The sequence below is a fragment of the Mesoplodon densirostris genome, chromosome 1, assembly GCF_025265405.1.
Source record: "Mesoplodon densirostris isolate mMesDen1 chromosome 1, mMesDen1 primary haplotype, whole genome shotgun sequence".
Lineage (NCBI taxonomy): Eukaryota > Metazoa > Chordata > Mammalia > Artiodactyla > Ziphiidae > Mesoplodon > Mesoplodon densirostris.
Window position 1 is genome coordinate 148,574,880 of NC_082661.1, and position 25,726 is coordinate 148,600,605.

General features: G+C 39.0%; 1 protein-coding gene across 1 annotated transcript in view; it reads left to right on the forward strand.

The window, feature by feature from the left end:
• The window catches only part of CORIN (corin, serine peptidase), a 224,215-nt gene that overhangs the window by 182,427 nt on the left and 16,062 nt on the right, over window positions 1-25,726 (forward strand). Inside the window, exons 16-20 of the mRNA XM_060091256.1 lie at window positions 2,659-2,775; window positions 5,396-5,445; window positions 5,598-5,772; window positions 22,822-23,093; window positions 25,224-25,357. Of these exons, the coding sequence (XP_059947239.1) occupies window positions 2,659-2,775; window positions 5,396-5,445; window positions 5,598-5,772; window positions 22,822-23,093; window positions 25,224-25,357 (748 nt within the window). The remainder of the gene's footprint in view (window positions 1-2,658; window positions 2,776-5,395; window positions 5,446-5,597; window positions 5,773-22,821; window positions 23,094-25,223; window positions 25,358-25,726) is intronic.

The window sequence follows — 25,726 nt, forward strand, 5'->3', positions numbered from 1 at the left end:
TTCACAAAGTTGTTGAGAGGATTAAATAATATGAAACAAATTACTAATCTTTTAGTGCTTGCCCTACAGAAAATAGTTATTAGTTAATAAAATATAATTGTTATTATTATTATCTAGCTATTATTATGCAAAAACTTCCAAGATAAATCATTAAATGAAAACATCCTCAACACCACACAGAACAATGTGTATAGACTAAAAGAAGAGGGGTGTATGTACAAGGACTACAGAAAAAGCTTGGCAAGAATACTCAAATGCTATTTACAGTGATGGTTTTTATACATCTTGGATGGGAAGGATATTTTTTCATTGTATAATGTTTGGGTTTTTTCCATGTATAAGTATTACTTTCATGATTTTAAAAATTATTTAAAGAAAAAAATAAAAGTTGAAATCACACAGATGCTCAGATTCTGTATAATGGCAGAAGCCGACATATGGATTCGCTGATATTTTTTTAATGGGCCATAAGATGACATTTCTAGGGCTGAAAGATTTATTTTTGTGCATGAGAAGCATGCTAGGGTTTAAGAATTTCATGGGAAACTAACTTTTGTAATGATATTCCCTTCTTGTTGATGATGAATTTCTTAGATTTTCCGCTTGGTGTAACTGAGAGATTCAGGCTAAATTGCCTTTCTTGTTGGAGGTTAATTAATGAAATGTGAGGTGACTGAAGGGACCTTGCGAGTTGAAAGACTGAAGCGTCCTTTGCAATGATTTTCCTATCTAGCATCAGTGCAAATCCTGTGCTGACTTGTCCCCATGCAAGTCCCTCTTGCCCTGTGAATATCTGCCTAAAGAATGATTTCATTAAATAACAAACCTGAAGCTGATCTTCCTTTGGCTTTTTGTGAGTAAGATGCCTGGATTTAGGAGGCCACAGATTGTTCTATTGCAGAAAGGAATTCTCAGGATGCAGGTATCAAGAGAAACACCATGAGTGGTGTGTGTGGCCTCTGATTTTTGTATTTTCCACCCCACTGTGCCTCTGCATACAGCACTTCTGGGATTACTGAAAAGCCAGAGCCTCATTTTGGTGAAGGAAAGAATTCTCATTTTGCAGTAGGTTTTGTGACATCTTCAAATATAAAACAGTTCTTTCAAGTTTCTAAATAAATTAAAGCTTGTGCGATGCTTCTTAAAGCATGGGCAGGGTTTACGCCATTTGTTCTTAAATGATTAGAATTCATCCATGATTAAGGACTCTGTTTTGTTTTTAATCTTTGGTTCTTATTCTATCCTCAAGTCTTCTCTTTAGAGGGTTTTATTCTTTTTAAAATAACTGGATTTGGGGAGGTTTTTGTTTCTTTTATTTTCTATTCTGTAATGACAGTAGTTTTAAAATAATCGATAACCCGGGGAAGTGATCATTTTTCTTTCAATGCCACTGAATCTAACTTTTCTTCCCTTCCTGTGCCCCCCCTTTTTACAAAAAAATTGGCATTCCATTATCAGAAAAAGAAAGTCACTAAGCTCACAGACTTGATGCTGCTACAACTTCAAGATTTCCAGGTTCATTTGAATCCTCAGCACTGCTTGCCATTCTTTTTAAGTTATCTTTGATGTGTTTCTCCAAATACTTCCACCAGGGAACAATTTCATATACACGTCACTTTCCTCACCATCATGCACCCCTGCCACCACCCCCCACCTTCATTCGAGGAGCCCCTCGTACTTAAAGAAAAGACTATCGGATTGTCTGATTTGAATTCTCTTGATGAATTCTCTCCCCATCTCCAAATCCAACTAAGTACCTGCTTCCTTCTCTCCTACTTCCAGATTCAGAAGGAGCCCTCGTTCCTCCTATCTAAAATGAATTCCTCTACCTCTTCTACCCTTAACAGCATCAGGTGATAAAAATCCAAAAGATTTTCTTCAAATATGGATTGCCTAAGTGAACCAATTATTTCATAAGGAATAGGATATTTTACACAAAAACGCAAACACTTTTGAAACCTAAGGTTTTAAATCTTGGGTACATCTTGGGTACAAGCATATTTATTTGATGATTGAATGAGGCATTGACAGGAAAGTACTGGTGGAGTTTGAGTGAGAATATGGGTAAACAGCAAAATGATGTTGTCTAACTCCTGTCTCTACTTTCTAGAGACCTTCCTAATTTTTAGTGCATAAAGATTCTGCAGTATGTTGAAAAAATTCCACTTACAATTTTATACTGTCTGAACAGACTCTAAATGACCATTGATTCTCTTTACTTATTATTTATTTTAAGGTATTGCTTTATTGCAGGAATACATTGGGCAAGAAAAGTGAAGGAAAAAATACTCCAGGCAGATAAATTTTATTTTACTTTTGATCCCTGCCTAAAGTTGCTCTTGTTTTTTAGGTATTGGAACTTTTACATCGTATATGTTAGAATTCCAACACCTCAAAGTTCAAATACATGCCAGCAGAGAGAATGACTAAAATAGCTGTAACAGTGTGGATCTTCATTGCTTCAGGATACTTTTAGTAACTTCCCCTCTTGCTGATCACATTCCATGCCAAACTTCTTTGAATACTAATCCCCCTCTTTAAATATTGGCTGATCATTTAATGCTTCTTTTTATAAGAGAGTAAGTGCTAAATAATGATATTGTCTGGTCAAAGATCATTGTACTTTGAATATTTATCTGGTATTTGCCCTTCTATCAGAGAACCATCTGTGACCAAACTGATACAGGAACAGGAGCAAGACCAGCAGTGGCTGACATTGCACTCCGACTGGGAAAGCCTTAATGGGACAACTTTGCATGAACTACTGGTAAAAGGGTAAGACACCCATCACTAGAGCTGTGTAGAGTGGATCATGGAGCAAACATCTATCATCAGGACCCTTCTTCTGTTTCTAATTTAAGATAATCCACATTTGTCACATCAAAAAGGAGCTTCCATAGAATAGCTATGGGCCTTTATATTTTAACATCATTTGGCTTTTTTTCTTCTTTGTAGACATAGATCTTTTTCTCTTGGCTAATTACATTTTTCTTTAATGATGATTGCAGAAACTATCATGCTTAAGGAGGAGGAACGTGGGTTCTAATCTTGGAGTTTTTTTCACATCCTATTAAAAATAAATTCTTAATATCTACACTTTCTACAGATGTTACATGGGACTAGTTAACAGAAGAAATTGAAATAATGGCAACTGATAAAACTTGGAGAGCCTGAGGAAAAAACAGACACAAAATAAAATTATAATCAAGTAACCTTGAAAATATACTTCTGAAAAATTTCCCCTAAAAAACCATGGCAACATTGCCTCCTTCATCTTGGGTAGGGATGCAGGAGAAAGGTAAACTGAGGGAATTAACACTCATTTAGTGCTTGTTACATTATAGGGACATAGCTATAGAGTATTTAAATAACTTGCTCAAAATTCACAGCTCACAGATGATAAGTGATAGTCTTTGAACTCAAACCAAGTTTATCTGACTCCAAAGCTTTTAATAAATGTTAGAGAAATCAGTACATAAGAATTCTAAAGAATAATACTAAAGGTGGGCCATTTCTCTTTGTAATGTCTTGACATTTTCCCCATAGACCAAACTTGCAACCAAATTTCTGAATAGTTGTCAACTGAAGTACTTCCTCCAATGACCTGAGTCTTTCAACAGTGATTTGTTTCCCCAAACTGGGACTGCCAGAAAATCCCTTTCAGTTCAGATAGATAGGTAGATAGATAGATAGATAGATAGATAGATAGATAGATAGATAAACTCATTCTAAGTTGAGAGTTGGTGGACCTGTCCTAGTCCTGCCTTGCTAACTAGATATGTGATCCTATAAACCGCGATTTCCTTTAAAATAAGAGTTGAGATACATAGTCTTTGGTCTTTTCCTGTTCCTGAAAGCTATGACTTTAAGATCTAACAAATAACAACTAATTATTTGTATCTCTTCTATGCCGGGTTCATTGTTAAGCTCTGCGGGGATGTAGAAGTGGATGAGGGGGCCAAGGACCGTGGTCTCAGGAAACATACATTGTAGAGGTGGACAGAGAGACTCTAAGCTAGTAATAAACAAAATGAATTTCAGATATTTGGAAGTGTTACAAACAAACTAAGGATAACAAAATAGAGAGTGAGGAGGAGATATGACTTCAGGTTGTGAGAAGGCAAAACGCAAATGTGCTTTTTCTGTATTATATAATTTATTGTATACACATATCCCCATGCAAATTTAGCAAGAAATGGAAAATACAGTAGATCTTCAAAAAGGAATGTGGAAATGACACAGTTAAGGTTGTTTTTCTTTCTTCTGACATATCTAGGGTTCTAAGCATGTCATAGTATTTTTGACAGTCCCAACACATTTTTTTTTCTTTTAAATTTGCATTGTGAATAAATGCTTGGAAGAGAACGTTGTGGTTAAAACTTAGTGTACCCTAAGCTGAATTCTCTTGTGCAGCCACATCGATAGATGCTTAAACCATGTTCTTGCCTTCAAAGCTAAACTCTAATTTTTAGAAAGTTCTTCCTTTCCTGAATGCACTTTTTCTATAAATTCTCCCTACTGATTCTGATCCTGCCATCTAGAGTTACATGGGATGAATTTAATCCCCTTCCTCCTGTCAGCTAATCATAGATACAAAGTTTAACACTGAAAGTCCCAGCAACATAGAAAACAAATATATGGTTACCAAAGGGGAAAGGGACGGAGGGAGGGACAAATTAGGAGTATGGGATTAACAGATAACAGACTAGTATACATAAAACAGATAAGCAATAAAGATTTACTGTATAGTATGGGAAATTATATTCAATATCTTATAATAACCTATAATGGAATATAATCAGAAAAATGAATCACTATGGTGTATACCTGAAACTAACACAATATTATAAATCAACTATACTTCAACTTAAAAAAAAAGATAATAAAAAAAGTCTCAAGATTCTTTTCTAGTCTAAATATTCAATTCCTTTCTCTGTTCTCTAACTTTCTGAAGTAATATTTTATTTCTCTCAAGCTATTTCTCAGCATCATTTGGACATACATGTCCTCTTCATAAGCATAAAAGTCTGACATTCTTCCTCCTCACCATACATTCTGAGAAGCAGACTAATGCCTTTCCTTTTCCTCTCCCTACTTTGAAAATCGTTGAGTCAGTATTATGGGTGGTGCCACCAGCCAAGATGATGTGGGAAACTTTGCTAACAATAGTTTCTCTTCCCACAAATGTGAAAGTGTATAATGATGATATTAAATACACTTAAAACAAGTACATCCTTCATATACCTCCACCTCCAAGGTGATATCTGACCACAGCCCTGCCTTGAGAATTCCTAACTTAAGTATAAGCTATTTCTTGCCTTTCACTGGTAAAGTGTTTGAAGTGAACAATAAATATGTAACTGAATATTATGCCCTTTTATGTTTCCAAATCTAGGCAGTCCTGTCACAGCAGAAGTAAGATTTCTCTTCTATGTACTAAACAAGGTGAGGGAATTAGTGGTGTAACAATGGGATATGAACTTAATTTAACTGGATTGGCTCAAGGGAAAAAATGATCACTTGTACATGACAGCAAAGATGCAAGCATCTAGCTGGTTTTGGTAGTGAGTCACATACTGTTTCCTGCTCCTTGGTAGACTGTGGGCGCCGCCCTGCTGCCCGAATGAACAAGAGGATCCTTGGGGGTCGGACGAGCCGCCCAGGAAGGTGGCCCTGGCAGTGTTCCCTGCAGAGTGAACCCAGTGGTCACATTTGTGGCTGTGTCCTCATTGCCAAGAAGTGGGTTCTGACAGTCGCCCACTGCTTCGAGGGGTAAGCTGCACCTTTTCTTTTGCTTTGCCTGATCATTTTGTCACTTGGGTTTTTTTTTTTTTAACATCTTTATTGGAGTATAATTGCTTTACAATGGTGTGTTAGTTTCTGCTTTATAACAAAGTGAATCAGCTATACATATACATATATCCCCATATCCCCTCCCTCTTGCGTCTCCCTCCCTCCCACCCTCCCTATCCCACCCCTCTAGGTGGTCACAAAGCACCGAGCTGATCTCCCTGTGCTATGCGCCTGCTTCCCACTAGCTATCTATTTTACGTTTGGTAGTGTATATATGTCCATGCCACTCTCTCACTTTGTCACAGCTTACCCTTCCCCCTCCCGATATCCTCAAGTCCATTCTCTAGTAGGTCTGTGTCTTTATTCCCATCTTGCCCCTAGGTTCTTCATGACTTCTTTTTTTTTTCTTAGATTCCATATATATGTGTTGGCACATGGTATTTGTTTTTCTCTTTCTGACTTACTTCACTCTGTATGACAGACTGTAGGTCCATCCACCTCACTACAAATAACTCAATTTCGTTTCTTTTTATGGCTGAGTAATATTCCATTGTATATATGTGCCACATCTTCTTTATCTATTCATCCGATGATGGACACTTAGGTTGATTGCATCTCCTGGCTATTGTAAATACAGCTGCAATGAACATTTTGGTACATGACTGTTTTTGAATTATGGTTTTCTCAGGGTATATGCCCATATGGCATTCTGTAATTCAGTGCAAAATCCACAGTTGATCTCCTTTCCAGGTCCTTATCTGCTTAGATTTTTCTACCCTTGGTGTTATCATCCTATATAGGTGCTGCTCATTTATTGGCAACAGATGTATATTGCTTATGATTTGTGTCCTAAGGAGGGAGGAAGAGGAAGAAGTTTAGAAGACTGACTCTCTAGCCAGCTTTAGTCTCTTTTCTAGCCCTCTTAAATACATCAAATGCATATGAATTTAAACAGAGCAGACTTACGTAGATACTACAGTGAGGTTAGGATGCTTGAGGAATTGGTGAGGAGTTTGGGAAGTAGAGTGAAAAGTATAATATGTGGGGCTTCCCTGGTGGCGCAGTGGTTGAGAGTCCGCCTGCCAATGCAGGGGACACGGGTTCGTGCCCCAGTCTGGGAAGATCCCACATGCCCAGCGGAGTGGCTGGGCCCGTGAGCCATGGCCGCTGAGCCTGCACGTCCAGAGCCTGTGCTCCGCAACGGGAGAGACCACAACAGTGAGAGGCCCGCGTACTGCAAAAAAAAAAAAAAAAAAAAAAAATATATATATATATATATATATATATATATATATATATATATAAATAATATGTGTGTTAGTCAGGGCTGTCCAGAGAAACAGACCAATGAGAGAGAGAGAGAAAGAGAGAAAGAGTTTCCCGGGAATTGGCAAACATTCCTGGAGGCTTGGTGAGTCTAAAGTCTGATGGGGTGGCAGGCAGGCTGGAGACTCAGGGAAGAGCTGCAGTTCAAGTCCAAAGGCAGCATGCTGGCAGAACTCCTTCTTGCTCTGGGGAAATCAGTCTTTGCTCTATGAAAGTCTCCAACTGATTGGGTAAGGCCCACCCACATTATGGAGGGTAACCTGCTTTACTAATAGTCCACCATTTTGAATGCTAATCTCTTCCAAAAAAACACCTTCACAGAAACATCCAGAAAAATGTTTGGCCAAATATTGGAGCACCACAGTCCAGCCACTTGTCACATAAAATTAATCATTGCAAAATACCTAAAGGGAGCAGAAAAATAAGACCAAGGGGAAACCTACCCCAAGTTGACAAACATCACTGCAGAAGGTCCTTGTCTATTTCAACTGTTGTTGTATATTTTAGGAGCAAAAAAAAAAAAAAAAGACTCCTAACCAAACAATAACAAAATAACAACAACAAACAACAACCATTTTTTATGCCCAGGAAGATTCTGGAGATTAGACAACTAGAGAGGAAATAGCTTGTGGTTTGTCTCTGCTCAGCAATGTCTGGGGACTCTGCTGGAAGGTACTAAGGTTCTAGGGGCTGGCACCACCTGAAGTCTGGCAGTGGATGCTGCCTGTTGGCAGGGGCATTTGTTTCTCTCCAAGTGAGACTCACAGCATCCTCCAAAGTGAGGGACCCAAAAAGGGAGCCAGGAGGAAGCCTCTTTTGATCCAGCCTCCAGAGACACACAACATTACTTACACTATGGAGTTGGTCAGAGCTGTCACAGCCCCACCCAGATTCAAAGGGAAGAAACATAGAACTCTTCTCTCAGCGAGAGGAGTGGCAAAGTATTTGAGGACATGTTTGAAAAACCACCATACCACCCATTTTCTTCTTTTTATTTTTAATAATTTTACTTTATTTAAAAGTAATAATAAATAATAGCAAAAATTTAACACAAATAACTCACAGTTCTATCACCTCATTAAATTGATTATTTTCATTTTACCAGGTTAATTTGTAGAAAAAAATGCAATGTCATTTTTTTGCCTATTTGTCTATTATTATTTTTTCTCAGCTTTGCCACTTACTGTGTCAATTTATGAACTTCTTTGGGCCAAGTTTCCTCATCTATGAAATGAGGGAAATAACAGTCCTTAACTCACAGGGTTGGTGCAGGCATCAAGTGAGATAGCCTATGTAAAACCTTAAGAACCATGCCTGATACCAATCAGTAAGACATCAATAAAGGTAAATTTTTCTTTTTAAAATATTATTACTGGGCCTCCCTGGTGGCGCAGTGGTTAAGAGTCCGCCTGCCGATGCAGGGGATATGGGTTCGTGCCCCGGTCTGGGAGGATCCCATATGCCGCGGAGCGGCTGGGCCCGTGAGCCATGGCCGCTGGGCCTGCGCATCCGGAGCCTGTGCTCCGCAACGGGAGAGGCCACAACAGTGAGAGGCCCACATACCGCAAAAAGAAAAAAAAAATATATTATTACTAAAAACATGCATTCAGGGACTTCCCTGGTGGTGCAGTGGTTAAGAATCCACCTGCCAATGCAGGGGACACCGGTTGGAGCCCTGGTCTGGGAAGATCCCACATGCCGCGGAGCAACTAAGTCCATGCGCCACTACTGAGCCTGCACTCTAGAGCCCGCAAGCCACAGCTACTGAGCCCACAAGCCACAACTACTGAAGCCTGTGTGCCTAGAGCCCATGCTCCGCAATAAGAGAAGCCACCGCAATGAGAAGCCCACGCACTACAATGGAGAGTAGCCCCCACTCACTGCAACTAGAGAAAGCCTGCGCACAGCAACGAAGACCCAACGCAGCCAAAAATAAATAAAACAACAACAAAAAAACGCATGCATTCTGACTTTTCCCTTAGCATTATGGCATGAATATTTTTTCATTTTGCTAGCTCAATTTTTATCTCCTTCCATACTCTCTCTCCTTTGCTTTCTCATCATCCTCAAGATCACCCCTAGTGATTGTTCCTCCACAGCTGTAAACACATATTTTTCACAGGGTGTCATTTATTTTTACAATTTGAAATCACACACTATACTTTTGTTTGTAAGTTTCTTTTCTCATGTAGCAGTATATAATGGACATCCCCTCCAAATCAATTGATGGAGCTCTAGCTCATTCTTTTTCAAAGCTAAATGATATTCCATCATAGAGATTCACCATACTTTTTTTTATTGACATTGATAGACATTCACGTTAGTTGATGGACATTCACGTTAGTTCCAGTTTGCTATCACTGTAACAACACTGCAATACATCTTCTTATGCAAAGCTATTCACCTATTGGTACTCTTGTTTCCACAGAATAGAGTCCCAGAACGTATATTCATCTCCATATGGGGGTTAAAGAAATGAATATATGTTTCCTTTCTTGGAATGCTAACCTAGTGAGACAGACATTTAAACAAGTAATTAGAATATGAGAAGTGATTATAAAATGGAAATGTGTATATCTAGCTATTTGATTTCTCTTTCTGGGGAAATATAATGTAAAAAAATCAAACCAGAACCTCCTCTTGAGAACTTTTAATGTGTAAGAACGACCCCAGATGATTGGAAGAGTCTGTGTAGTATGTCAGGAAGTACATTGCAATGTTATTGCTTTGGAAGGGGCCAGATGTTTCCAGATGTCTTTTCCAGTTCTGATTTATAACTCCATGATAAGCAGAAGATTGTACAAGCAAGAGTACATTTATCAAAAGACGATTACCTAAATGAATCCAACAGCTCTTTAAGGGAATAACACTTTATATGCTAATTCATCCAGTTCATGCACCGCTTTTGTCATTTCCATATGTGGTATCCAAGTTTTGTCTTTCACTGACAGATCTGTGAAGTTAAGGAGAAACCTTGCAATAGAGAAGAAATGTGTTTATAATTAAGGAAATGGATATTCTATCAAAGGCCCTGGTAAAATTTCATGGAACATTAGACTTCACAGAACTGTCAAGTGGGGCCTGGCCTATCCATAAGAAGTTAGAAATTGCCCAACTTCAAACAAGTCTTTTCTTGAATGTGTGCTAATAACTTTGGTTCTATTTTACAATCTTTCCAGTGGCCCTGAAAACTTTTGAGAACCTCTAATTGTAAGCCTTACTCTCTGTAGGATCCATCAATTGCTGCAATTAATGGGATTTACTTCATATCCTGATTCCATACTTTGGCAAGGGCCAGTGTGACCCATCTGTAGTTCTTTTCAAGCCTGTCTCTTTTAATTATATTCGTGGAAAAAAATGACATGTCTTGCTCCTGCATGGAAAGGTATTTAAAAATCCCAAAGGAAAATTAAAAACATGAGGTACTAAGTTGATCAGATGAAGTCCCAGATGCCATGGTAACAATTCAATTTCCACAGCTCTAAGGAAGAAAGACCTTGAGTTTCAGGGGTAATTTTACAAGCAATTTCCCTGCCTTCTTTCACCTCCAGGAGACTTAAGGATGAACTTCCTAGGTTGGCACACAACTAGTAATTATCAGAAGTGTCTGATTTCTCTCCAGGAAACCTGCATGAAAAACTATCCTTTTACTATATGATCACAACCCTTAACCCTGCCAGGTCACCCATGTCTTGATTTCTACCACACCAGCTCTTCACTCCAACAAGACTTGTGTTTGCTTGTCTGCGCACCTCCTCCTATTGTCTCAGTCCATCTGTCTCCTCCTCATCTTGTTTCTTTCTCCAGGTAACCTAGGGCACTGGGATCATCACTTCAGTCCTCTCACCAGGACCTTCAACTTCTTTGCCCCTAGATCTTTCTGCCATACACACCACGCAGACCTCCAACTAAGAGTCAATATGAAGAGCACGTTTTCAATCCTATATTCATGCTCTTCCGAACTGAGGAGAACATTACCCAAGGATGCAGATTAGTATCATGCCTGACTTTCAGCATCCATTGGACCCTTAATATTACTCAGTAACCTTTTCACCTATTTCTGGACAGCTCCCTTTCTCATTCTCCACAGAAAAAAACCATTGACTTACCCACCTGTACTGATCTAATAGTCTTTTAATACAGTCAGGAAAAGAAGTGAGAGGTTTGGTCTGATGTTTTATTACTGAGCCCATGTCGTGTTCTCATGGTTACTTCTTTATCTTCTAGGTGCATATAAACCATGCCATTCATTTGCAATTTTTTCTTTCCATTCTGTCTACTTGAGAGATTTGATCCATTCCCATCAAGTACTAATGTCCACTAAAATAGGAATTCTCCATTTTGGATCCATACCTCCCCTGGGGTGCTGTTTTCCAGCATCACCAGTGAGTGAGCAATTGTGGTGACCCTGACCTGACTCCATGTCCCCCACTGCCCTGCCCCCTAAGGAGGCATTCTCTGCATCCTCACTGCTCCAGTGGAAAAATGTCTGGGTCTAGGATGTAGCCAGCAGTTGGCCTAAAAGTTAGGCCAATTCCCATAGTTTTGGGGGCTCATAGAAACTGGGAGTTCTTCCCCTTCTAATCTTTGTAGTTACTTACTTGTTTCTTCTTGTCCTGCAACTATCCGCGTACTCTGCACCTACACCTGAACAGCTGGTCATTGCTGGCGAATATCACACACCAGACTGCTAACTGAGCTCATGTCAAATGTATGATCTTGAATCTCAAATGAGCATCTAACAATATGGCACCCATCCAATATATGTTCACAGTAAAGCCACTTTTCCATCCTCAACTATTTGACACCTTCTCCTCTCTCCCCAAATCTCCTTCACCCTTCTCTGGTCTCACCTCATTCTTTATGTAGAAAATAGACATCATTATATGTTTTGCCTTGTCTCACCCTTAATTCCAACAAGTTACCTGTATCTGTGGCCACGTTCCCTCCTTTCACTTGAGTTATGGTGGAGGATGTGTCCTTGTTCCTTTTTAAGGGCAATCATATTTCCATTTATCTTTCAAAGACTTTATTTTAGATGCATTTATTTTTTTAACATCTTTATTGGAGTATAATTGCTTTACAATGGTGTCTTAGTTTCTGCTTTATAACAAAGTGAATCAGTTATACATATGTTCCCATATCTCTTCCCTCTTGCATCTGCCTCCCTCCCACCCTCCCTATCCCACCCCTCTAGGTGGTCACAAAGCACTGAGCTGATCTCCCTGTGCTATGTAGCTGCTTCCCACTAGCTATCTATTTTACATTTGGTAGTGTCTATATGTCCATGCCACTCTCTCACTTTGTCACAGCTTACCCTTCCCCCTCCCCATATCCTCAAGTCCATTCTCTAGTAGGTCTGTGTCTTTATTCTGTCAAAGACTTTACTTTAAAATCATCATTTCTATTTTTCATCAATTTCTCTCTTTTTGCTGGATCATTCCCTTCAGCAAACATGCCTTAGTGTCACGAACTTAAACCCCCTTCTCTTGACTTCACATCCCTCTTCAACTCTTGCCCCATTTTGGCTAGTACTCACAGTAAAACTCCTAAAAGAGTTTCCTACAGTCACTGTCTCCACTTTTACACTTCCTGTATTTCCCTCAGGTCACTCCAGTTGGGTTGTCATCAAGGCCACTACAGAAATGACACTTACCAAAGTCTTCAGTGACTTCCATCTTGCCAAATCCAGTGGTGGATTTTCAGTTTCTAACTCAGTGGAACCCTCCCTAGTATTTGATTACTACATCCTTCTTAAAATACTTTCTTCACTTTTCTTTTAAAATAACAAAAAAAATTCTTATGTCACTGACCTACCCTTCTCTTTCTTTTTTTTGCAGCTTCCCCTCTTTTAGGCCCCTAAATGTTTTAGTTTTCCAGGTGTGTTGTGGACTGCACAGTTGTGTCCCCCTAATTTCCACATGTTGAAAATCTCACCCCTAATAAGGTGCTATTAGGAGGTGGGGCCCTTGGGAGGTGATTAGGTCATGAGGGTGAAACCCATGTTGGGCTGAGTGTCCTTATGAGAAGAGAAAGAAAGCTAGCCCTCTCTCCCTCTGCCATGTAAAGATACAACAATAAGACCACCATCTGTAAACGAGGAAGGGGATCTTCACCAGACCCTGACCATGCTAGTGCCCTAATCTTTGACTTCGAGCCTCAACAACTATGAGAAATAACTGTTGTTTAAGCCACCCAGTCTATGGTAGTTTGTTATAGCAGCCCATGATCAGATAAGGACCTAATTCTTGGCTTTCTTATCTGTGTACAATCATCTAATCACATGGTTTCAAATGCTTGTTTATATTTGAACAAATATGAATACCAAATATTGATATGAATATCAAATATTTATTCATAACTTCCAAATTTATATCTCTAGCACAGCCCAGATTTTCTCCCAACCCACCAACCTCAAACATATTTAAATGCTTAGATGAAGTGTCCATTTGAATGTATAATAAACATTCCACTTTACATGGCCAGAACAAAACTTGAGTCCTTACCTCTCCCACTTAGCAAATAATTGTATGCTTCACAAACTTTCCCCATCTCAGTAAGAGGCATCATTATCCATTGGTTTGCTAATGCACCAAACCTGGGAGTCATCCTTAATTCCTCCCACTTTTACTCTAGCAGTAAGTTCTGTAGGATCTTCTTTCAAAATATAGCTTGAACCCAACTGCCTCTCATCATCTTTATGCTATAATCCTAATCCAGACCACCATCATATCAGGTCTGGATTATTGTATTAGCTTCCTAGGGAAGCCATAACAAGGTACCACAAATTGGGTGGCTTCAACAAGCCAAGAAGTTTATTGACAGAAGTTTATTGTCTTACAGTTCTGGAGGCTAGAAGTCTAAGATCAAGGTATTGGGATGGTTGGTTCCTTCTGAGGGCTGTGAGAGAGAATGCCTCTCGCTTGGATTCTGGTGTTTTGCTGTCAATCTTTGGCATTCTTGGCCTATAGAAGCCTAATTCTGATCTTTGTCTTCATCTTCACCCTTTGTGTGCATGCCTGTCTCCAAGTTTCCCTTTTCATGAGGATACCCAGTCATATTGGATTAGGGCTCACCATACTGGCCTCATTTTAAGTTGATTACCTCTGTAAAGACCTTATCTCCAAATAAGATCTTGTTCTTATTTGGAGATTAGGATTTCAATATATGAATTTTACAGGGGGACACAATCAACCCATAACAACTTTTAAAACAGTTTCCTATCTGTTTTTTTTTAGACTACTCTCTTGCTCACTTACTGTCTATTCTACACACAGTGATCTTTCTAAAATGTAAATCATACCACGTCACCACCTGTTTTAAAGCTGTACAACAGCTTCTCATTGTAACAATAAGATTTCTTATCATAGCCTTTAAATATCTAGTCCTACCTCTTTGCATCTCCCCCTATTCTCTCATCACTCATTGGGCTCCAAACATGTAGCCTTTCTGTCCCTGAAATCCCCCAATCTCATTCCTGCCTTAGGACCTTTCTACTTGCTGCTTCTGCAGTTTGGAACCCTCCTATGGAGTCACAAAATTGCCTCCTTCCCCTCATTCAAGTCTCAATTTAAGTGTCACTTTGTCAAAGGCCTGCCCTAACCATCCTAGCTAAAATGACCCCCCCATCAGTCATCTCTCTTTCACATTATCCTATTTTTTCCCCTCCTAATTACCAGAGATAATCTTATTTGTTTATGTATATATTTGGCTAGCCCAGTAGGATGAAAGCTCTATGAGGGCATGAACCCTGTCTGTCTTCCTTGCCTCTGTATTTTCAATTCTTTCAGCAAGGAATATAGCAACCAATCAAATATTTGTTAACTAACTAACCAGCCCCTTCTCGGTGTTAGTGATGACATCTGTAGTTCTTTTAGTAGTTAGGACTATAATTTCTCTGGAACTAGAAATGTTAATTCCTCTGCAGAAGGTCAGTGATCTTTTACTGACCCCTCCCGTATCTTAGACCAGACACCAACTCAACATTTCAATGTATTAAGCACTTATAAGTTTTATCACATGGAAGATGTGTCTTTTGGGTGTTGCCTGGAGACCATTCTCCTTGAATGGAGATATTAGAAGTAAAGGAAAGTTCAAATAGTTCAACTTTGTCTTAGTTGATTACTATATTAAATTATTTGCCCCAGATAGAAATCCTCGTCTTGTTCTTCCCACACATAATTTTGCTGAGAAGCCATTTTTATTTTTCCTGCTTTTTTTCTATTGACTGATTGATTGATTGAAGTATAGGGATTTCCCTGGTGGTCCAGTGGTTACCAGGGGCCCGGGTTCGATCCCTGGTCAGGGAACTAAGATCCTGCAAGCCACACAGCATGGCCACACACACACAATTATTGAAGTACAGTTGATTTACAGTGTTGTGTTAGTTTCAGGTATACAGCAAAATGATTTGGTTATATATATAGATATAGGTTTTCAGATTCTTTTCCATTATAGGTTATTACAAAATAATGAGTTTAGTTCCCTGTGCTATACAGTAGGTCCTTGTTGGTTATCTTTGTATATATAGTAGTGTGTATATGTTAATCCTAAACTCCTAATTTATTCCTTCCCCCCTTTCCCCTTTTGTAACCATAAGTTTGTTTTCTATGTCTGTGAGTCTATTTCTGTTTTGTATATAAGTTCATTTGTATCATTTTTTAAAAATTCCGTATATAAGTGATATCATATATTTGTCTTTCTCTGTCTGACTTTACCTAGTATGATAATCTCTTGGTCCATCCATGTTGCTGCAAATGGCATTATTTCATTCTTTTTATGGCTGAGTAATATTCCATTGTGTGTGTATATATATATATACCACATCTTCTTTATCCAATCATCTGTCAATGGACATTTAGGTTGCTTCCATGTCTTGGCTATTGTAAATAGTGCTGCAATGAACATTGGGGTGCATGTATCTTTTCAAATTATGGTTTTCTCTGGATATATGTCCAAGAGTGAGACTACAGAATCATATGGTAGCTCTATTTTTAGTTTCTTAAGGAACCTCCATATTGCTCTCCATAGTGGCTGTACCAATTTACATCCCCACCAACAGTGTAGGAGGGTTCTATGACTAAGACTTATTGACAATTGCTACAGTTTCTTGCCACTGTTCTGTGATAAACTTTACAGTTTGAAAGCTCTGAGATTCTTATGTTGTAACATTTACTTTTTGGATGATTCTTCATTTTCTTACTGCAGTCATTTGTGATGGTAAGTCAGAATTTGGAACTCAAACTCTCCCATCTCTGTTTAGCTGTACTTGTTTTAAGAGTGTCTGGACACATTGTCATATCTTTTTGCCAAAACATTCTTAAATCTGATTCTCTAAGCTCTAGGATGTGTATCTGACTTTCCCCTTCTCTAGCTTTTTTTGGACCCTGGGATAATAGAATTGTTCAGTTTCTGTAATTTCATTACTGGCGGCTAGTTCCCCATCATATCTGGGGGGATACATTCAGGAAAGAGAAGGTATCTTCCTTCTATCTGCCATCCTATCACTCACCAGTCAGTCTCCACTCATCCTGCATGCTTTCCCCTCTGTGGCCAGTACCTGATTCTTGTGTTGATACCTGTGGACCCTTCTCTTTGTTTCAGAGCAGTTTAGTGTAAAGGTTGTGGTGTAGGGGTTTAAAGGACTAGCTTTCTGGCCTGCTACCATCACTTAGTATCTCTGTGATTTTAGATGAGTCACTCATCTGCTCTGAGTCACTGCTTTCTCTTCTCTAAAATGGAATAAGCATTCCTATTTGTACCTCATAATTGGTGAGAAGATGATTGAATTGATATGTAGAAATACTTGGAAACTATAGAGATTTTATACTAAAAGAAGAATCCAGCTCTGATCTCTTTTGCTTGTTAGATACATTTAAAAACTTTAGCCAGCAGTTCAAACTGTGTATACTTTACATAAAATCCAGAACTTTGGCTTCCCTGAAACAATCAGAAGGTCAGTTAACACTGGATATTCTAATATGACAGCCATCAGCAGGAGCTGAGAGGCAGATGGCCCTCAAGATGGGCAAGTCTTGTGGTCTGACACCCACTACTTACTGACTTATACTCAGCCCGTTTATGCATTTACGTTGTGGTCATCCCATTCTAGAATCTAGTCACTGCATGTGTTAGAGAGAATTCTTTAAACATACCAGGGGCAGATGCAATATTAAAAGTAAGAGGTTCCTAAGATTTGTAGAACAGAAATGATGCTTTTGTGTGATATTTCTTTACTTAGTGCAGATATGGTAAATTTCAAATTACTTCCAAGTCACCAGATAGCTGTGCCATTTCTGGAGTAAGTCTTATAAACTAGTGATTTCTATCACAGGGGCTAATTATAAATATTAATTTTATTTTCTGAAAAAAGATAAATAGTAAATATAAGTTATTCAAAGTAAAATCAGAAAGGGTGAAAAAAGGGAAATTTTTGTGCTCTTAAGAAAAGATAAAGATAGAAGAAAATCTCTAAACCTGGCCAGCTGAATTAAGTGAAAATGTGGCAAGTTTATGTCTAAACTAGAGCTGAGTGTGGCAAATTACAAACTGAAACTGGTTATTGTGTCCAGAGACATTGTGCCTTCAATTCTATATAAACTTCCCTGGATGTCATAATGCATCTGAGGTGTATAAGTAGCTGTGTTTTCTCTCTAGAGTGATAATTGAAGAATTAGAAGTTGAAATCATATTATCTCAACATTATCTATAATGTATATTCATCATTAAAACAGGAGCATAAACATGAAGCAAATTAAATAAGAATTTCTGGTAATGAAATAGTATGTAGAGCAAGAATGAAAGGAGAAAAAGGTCTCTTAACATCTTCCTCAGCCACTTTTATTGTTACTGGTGGATTTTCACCTGGCTTCACCTTGCCTGCTTCCTCACTCTCAGAGCATGAGGATCTTGGCACAATCTTCTTTAAGGATGCACCAGTTCTCCTTGCTGTTGCTTTGAAGTCTGACGGCACTGAGAAAAAAATCCCCTTGATGCTGAAGATTTTCAGCAGCTATACTTGGCTTTTTATCTTTGTAGTCCCATTTACTCTTCACTAAAATGGCCATATGAACATAGCTTGTTCCTATGTGTTCCTCTACTGGGTACTTTTTACTGAAACTAGATTCATGTGGCATTCATGTAGCCCTAAGTCTTCTTTCCTCTTTTTGCTTCCACCCAGGTGGGGGTGACTTATTCTTTCTAGAACATGCTTAATATACCAATATACCATTTATACACATCTCCCTCACTTCATGTACCCCTTTTGAACAACAGGTTATTGTTTTTCCTGGGTTTTGCCAGACTTTGGAAAAAACATTTAATGAGACTTTATTTTCCCCCTTATACTCATAACAAAAAAGAAAATAGAACAGTTTCCTTACTGAATATAAAAAAGTATGTGAATTTCCTGTATTTTTCTTTTTTTTTTTTTGCTTTTGGTGGATATTAATGCCATAAGGACAGTAGCTTGTGTCACAACAGGCTACTGAATACCAGTTAATAACATTTAGCAGTTTTATTGATACTTATGTTTTACTGTTAGAATTAGATTAACCCGAATATAGTAATTAAGTCTGAAAAGTTTACACTATTTCATTTTGTCACCAATAATTTGCAGTGTTCAACTGTATACTGTTTGTCATACTGCTTGTGATTTAAGCAGATAGATGAGTATTTTTTCTGAAACCAAAATTTAGTAGCTCTGATTGGAGGCAAGAAGCTATTAAATAGGTAGACACATTTGAAATCAATAATTGTTTGATTTCAAATATCTTAAACTAGAATCTCAAGTGAGTATTGAATTTCTCAGATGGTTATGCACTTACTCCTCTAGACTGAAAAATGGAACAGGGAGAGGGAAGCAAGGAGGGAAAGAAGGAAGGAAGGAGGGGAGGGAGGGAGGGAGGGAAAGAAGGAAGGAAGGAAAGGAGGGAGGGAGAGAAGGAAGGAAGGAAGGGAGGGAAAGAAGGAAGGGAGGGAGGGAGGAAGCGAGGGAGGAAGGAAGGAAGAAAGAAAGAAAGAGAAAGAAAGGCATGTTCTTTGAGTGATGGCTTTATTTAATGAAAAATAGTCTTCTGTAACCTTATCCTGTAATGTTCATGAGATAGCACTTCCTGAATTTTATTATAATTGTTTCTTTAAGTGTTCATCTTCACTCAATTCTAAAGTTTGTATAGGCAGGGATCATGTCTTTCTTGCTTATTATTGAAATCCCCAGCTCTATATCTATATCTGTATATCTATAGATATATTTCTATATAGATATATTTCTCTTTATATAGATGTTATATATATATATTTTTTAAAATAGTGACATCAATTTTTTTTATTGAGGTATATTTGATGTACAGTATTATATAAGTTTCAAGTGTACAACATAGTGATTCACAATTTTTAAAGGTTATACTCCATTTATAGTTATTATAAAATATTGACTATACAACAAGAACCTACTGTATAGTACAGGGTATTATATTCACTATCTTGTAATAACCTATAATGGAAAAGAAATCTGAAAAAGAATATATATATAATATATATATGAATCACTTTGCTGTATATTTGAATCATTGTAAATCAACTATACTTCAATAAAAAAATTGACTGTATCCCCATGTTGTACAAATATCCTTGTAGCTTATTTATTTTATACAGTTTGTGTCTCTTAACCCTCCTCCTGTTTTGCCCCTCCCCCCCTTCCCTCTCCCCTCTGGTAACCACTAGTTTGTTTTCTGTATCTGAGTCTGTTTCTTTTCTGTTATATTCACTAGTTTATCTTTTATATTCCACACATACATGATATATAGTATTTGTCTTTCTCTGTCTGACTTATTTCACTTAGCATAATATCCTCCAAGTCCATCCATGTGGCTGCGAGTGACAACATCTCATTCTTTTTTATGGCTGAGCAGTATTCCATCACATATATATATACACCACATCTTCTTTATCCATTCATCTGCTGATGGACACTTAGGTTGCTTCCATATGACATCAATTTTGATAGACCTAAAATTACTTTTTTTTTACAATGGAAAAAGGATAGAATGTGTGGACTGTATAGAGGACTCTTTTAGTAGAATCTAGTCTAAGAACCCAACAATGCTAAAAACATGTTGAATGTTGACCTTGCATACTTTTTCCTAACCCTCCTAAAATCTCAGTGTTTTGAATTTTTTCTCTGCATGAGAAAATGGTGAAGAACGACCTGCCAAGGAAAAAAAGAGGGTGGGTGGGTTTTTGTCAGAGATTCCCTAGGGAGCTCTTAAAAATACTAATTCCCAGACCCCAGCCCAACTTTCAGTTGATATGGGATGATGCTCAGAAAATCAGTATTTGAAAGCTCCTCAGATGATTTAGTATTCAGCCTGGGTTGAAAAACAACTGGTCTAGCTGGTCAAATCAGCTTATGTTAGTTGGGCAAGCTTGCAAATGAGGACAGTGATGGCATGGCTGACATATCACCACAGTATAAGGGAATATCTGCAATAAAAGCTCCACATTCCAATACTGTGGTCAACTAATGCCCACACCTTTGGTCCTGGCCAACTATGGAGGAAGAGAAACTGAGAATGGAGGAGGAGGTGGAGGCAATGATGATGAATAGACCTTGCTTAGGTGGTTGGAGTTGGCCACTAATAAATGTCTTGAAACCTCATCTGCTGAACTATCATTAAACAAGTACATGTTAAGAACCCAATGTATGCTAGGTACTAGGTCCTGGGAATACCAGCCAAGTCCTTGCCTTCACACAACTTACAGTCTGGGGGCCAGACACAGAACAGACAAAGAAGTATATCATCATTGGTATCAATGAGTGCTGTGAGACAAAAATTAAAGCTGGGTCAAGAGTAGAGAGTGATGGGGTAAAGGCTAGACTGGGCAGTCACGGAGGACAGCTTTGAGGTGGTGATGTTTGACCTGGGACCTTGGTAAAGAGAAGGAATAAATGTGGGAGCCACGTGAGAGCTGAGAGAACAGAAAGGGAAGGGTCCTGAGTTGTGGATATCCTTGGCATGTCCAAAAATAGAAAGTCCCTGGGGTTCGAATGGAGCAGGTCATGTGGGGCCTCGAAGGCCATGGATAGGAGTCTACAGTTTGTCTTGGGTGTGATTCAAAGTCCTTGGAGAATTATGAGCAGAAAATGAATTTGATCTAATTTTATTTTTAAAAAGATCACTCTGCGACTGGGAGGAGAATGGGTTATAGGGGCGAAGAGTAGAAGAAGGGCCATCATTTGGGAGATGAGAGTAGCTTAGATTAGGATTGTAGTGGTGGCAGAGGGAGAAACAACAAGATTCAGGATATATTTGAAAGCAGAGTAGTGAAGACTTGCTGATGCAATCAATGTTGCGTATGAGAGATGATTCAACTGCATAACTGGTGGCTATAAATATTAAATAACTGTACAATGAATTCTGAATGCTTACAACATTGCCACATACACAGTTAGAACTCATAAATCTTAGCCAGTATCAAACATCCAAGCAAATATGTGAGTGGATAATTGGATGTACAAGTCTGCAGCTCAAGGGAGAGGATGGAGCTGGAGATATATGTTTGGGAGGTACAAGGCTATGGGTGCCGTTTAAAGCCACTGGACTAGGTGAAATCTTCTAGGGGGTGAGTGTAGAACGAGAAGACTGAAGGCAGCGGCCTGGGGCACTTCAATATAGACACTGAGAGCAGAGGAGGAGGATCCAGCAGAGAAGAGAGAGAGGAAGGGGCCCCAGAGATGGGAGGAAATTCTGGAGCTTGGAGAGTCCTGGAAGTCAAGTGGAAAAGTGTTTTAAGGTGGGGCTTCCCTGGTGGCACAGTGGTTGAGAATCTGCCTGCCAGTGCAGGGGACACGGGTTCGAGCCCTGGTCTGGGAAGATCCCACATGCCGCGGAGCAACCAGGCCCGTGAGCCACAACTACTGAGCCTGCGCGTCTGGAGCCTGTGCTCCGCAACAAGAGAGGCCGCGATAGTGAGAGGCCCGCGCACTGCGATGAAGAGTGGCCCCCACTTGCCACAACTAGAGAAAGCCCTCGCACAGAAACGAAGACCCAACACAGCCATCAATCAATCAATCAATCAATCAATCAATCTACAGTTAAGGAAATCCTGTAAAAAAAAAAAGGTGAAATTTCTCAGGAATAAATACAAATTCCTTCATTAAAAAAAAAAGTGTTTTAAGGTGGAATTGACTAGACTATTGCTAACAAGTTTTCAAAAACAATGAAGTGTAAGACTGCCCATTAGAAGTTGTGGGTGGCCTTTTTAAGCCCCTAGCTTGAAATTTTCAGAAGCCTTCCCTGAAAACTTGACATTTCTGAAGCTCTGGCTCCTTCTTGGAGGGATCTCTTAGCCTCAGCTTTTCATTCTCTTTCATTTTTTTCTCTTGTCTCTTTTCTCTTCACATCTTTTCATCATCTTTCCCACTCAATGAAGCAAGTATTAACTATGCTGCCTGCCTTTCAAAGCGAACAAGTGTTATTTTCCAGAATAGCACCATTCAGGAAGCATGGGCTTTGCTTTCCACAAGAGTGCAGTATTTGCAAATTGCTCAGGGGTTATATAAATGCTTCTTATATGAATACATGGGAGATGGGCATGGAAAGAGCCATTATTTACATAAATAAATATTTTAAAAATAAAATGTAAATTTTAAAAGATAAATCTGCATTTAAGATGCCAATGGCTCTTGAATTATTATTTTAGGAGAGAGAATGCTGCCGTTTGGAAAGTGGTGTTTGGCATCAATAATCTAGACCACCCATCAACGTTCATGCAGATGCGCCTTGTAAAAACCATCATCCTGCATCCTCGCTACAGTCGAGCAGTGGTGGACTATGACATCAGCATAGTGGAGCTAAGCGAAGACATCAATGAAACGAGCTACGTCCGGCCTGTCTGCTTACCCAGCCCGGAGCAGTCGTTAGAACCTGATACTTACTGCTATATCACAGGCTGGGGACACATGGGCAACAAAAGTAAGTCAGGATCCTCAGGAGCACTTGCCTTTCAGCTTATAACTGGAAAACAATGGGGTACTTCCTGGCCTTTGGCAATCATTTCCCATTTTCACTTATGAATGTAGAGCCACAAATACTTAGCATTATGTGTCACTCTCCCTTCCATCCAAACCATAGATGTCAATACTTCACCATGCACTTAAACCTGCCAAGCCCAGATACAACCTCAGAAATCCTTCTCCACATCTCAGTCTTTCTCCAGGGAGCCGCTACTGATGTTTTAGAGCTGCCACGCAAGATGAGACCTGTCAGCCATCCTCCTTTGCATTGTTTCTATTGGTGATTTGCACTCACTTCAGGCAAAGTCACTCGGAGCCTCTGTCTAGCAGTTAGGTAGTTCCGCTTCTGCAGTCAAGCTGGATGGTCCTATTTCCAACTCTTTGTTATGATTTGGTCCTATCAACATCGGTAACACAACCTGTAAGTCCTTCTAGAAGGAAAACTGGTTAGCTATTTGCCTATTCAAATTAATTTAAATAGTTTGGGTTCTTAGATGATTTCAAAAAATAAAACATATAGAAATTTAAAAATTTGTACTGCTGACTCTCAGCCACCCATAAAGGACTCTCTCATTTTGCTTGACTTATTAAAAGTTTAGAAGAAGAATTTAATCGATGAGATATTTTCTTTAATGGTAGGCACTGACCATGCCAACTATATCAGGTATAGTACTGAAGCTCTCAGGGATGATGATATATATCTGTGTCCTGTTATCCGTCTTAGCAACTGCCAATTTAAAGGACAATTGTTTTTCTTGAAATTTAGTCAAGTTTTGAGCTAAGTTGTGTTTCTTTTCTATACGATCAACTGAGAATAAAAAGAAAAAAGTAAATAGACAGTAGTAAGTCAATGACTTCTGAAAAGCTAACATGTAAGAAATATGAAGGCAGTGTCAGACATATGATGTCACCATGCCTGCTAATCTTGATTTTTAAAAGCTATAATTAGTTTTGTGATATATGAGAGCAGAATCTATATTGCCTCTACTTCTATTGTTCCCAATATCCACATTAAACTCAGAGTAATCATGTGACATGTGGCACACACCACGTATGTAATGTAGTAGGAAGAGCAAGGGTATGAGTTCATTGAAAAGATCTGATTGACACTGACTACACCACTTTCCAGCTTACTATAAAATGGAAAAAATAATAGCAACTGTCTAACTCACAGGATTATTGTAAAGATTTAAGAAAATAGGCCCAGAGAATGCTGAGTGCAGGAGCCTGGCCCACTGTGGGTACCCAGTAAACATTAGCGATGGTTCTTTTTACCATTCTTTCGACAACTTGGGGGAACTTCCACTGTCTGCATTGCATTGATTTTTCCAAGCGTATTGGAAAACGTATTCTTTCTTCCATTAAGGTACCCTGTACATGTACACTGCTTCACCATCACTATCTAAAAGGAGAACAGTGTGTATGTTTTGTAGAATGGCTGAACAATGAGAGATTCTTGCTGCTGGCTTTGAGAAATACATTGTTATTCTGTGAGAACTTTGGAGCAAGATGAAATTCACATGTTCTCTCTGCTGACACTAAGGGATGGCTTTTCCCTTTGACATCTCTCTGATGCGTCCTCTAGGATTAAAGGTTCTGACCTCAAATGATGGCTACTGTAGCACATGATGAGACACACTGTTCAAACCAAGGATAGGGCAACCCTTCCTCTGTTAGTCTGAACAGGCAGTCTGAACTTTAGCAGAGCAGGGCTCACATGTTGAGCTGTCACAGAGCTGGCAGCCTCCCACCTGGAGCAGAGCTCTGGCTTGATTATTTTCCTTTTCATTGTAGTAGCTATTGTTTATGTTGCTACACATAATAAGAGAGGGAAAGCATGAGCCAGGTTACTTAACCAGTCAGTGCCTCAATTTTCTCATTAACAAAATGAAGGAGTTTGATTAAATGATTGCTATCAGCACTTATAATTGGAAAATTCTGATTCCAAATGAGCTTCGTTTTTGAAATGACATTTTAAGAGCATGGTTTTCTTGATATAAAAATGTTATCATTTCATATTTGGCTAGCCTCATTTTTGAGTCATTTTACCCTCATATATTTTATTTCTTCTTCTTTTTAAAAAATCCAGTGCCTTTTAAGCTGCAAGAGGGAGAAGTCCGCATTATTTCTCTGCAGCAGTGTCAGTCCTACTTTGACACGAAGACCATCACCACCCGGATGATCTGTGCCGGCTATGAGTCTGGCACAGTTGACTCGTGCATGGTAAGTTGCTTTCTGGTTACCAAGGAGATTCAGTTCAGCAGTAGGTTCAATGGGTCCATATAAGCCCATTAGTATTCATGTGGCCCTTTGGGAACATTTTTTGAAAATAATTTATTACCAAATGTTTAATTATTCACAGGGTGTTTTCGTTTATTCAGAACCCAGGCAATGCCCTGAGTAACCTCCATGCCCCCCACTCAGGTTGCCTTCTGCTTTCTCACCTCCTGCATGGGGTCAGCACTCTGGGCCAGCAACAGGAGGAGAAGCAGTTGTTCTGGTCCATCTCCTTGGACCATTTTAGTGGCCAGGACAAGCAAGTTTCTGAGAGCAGCTAGTGGTAACTAGAGCTCCAACCAGGTTGCCTCAGGA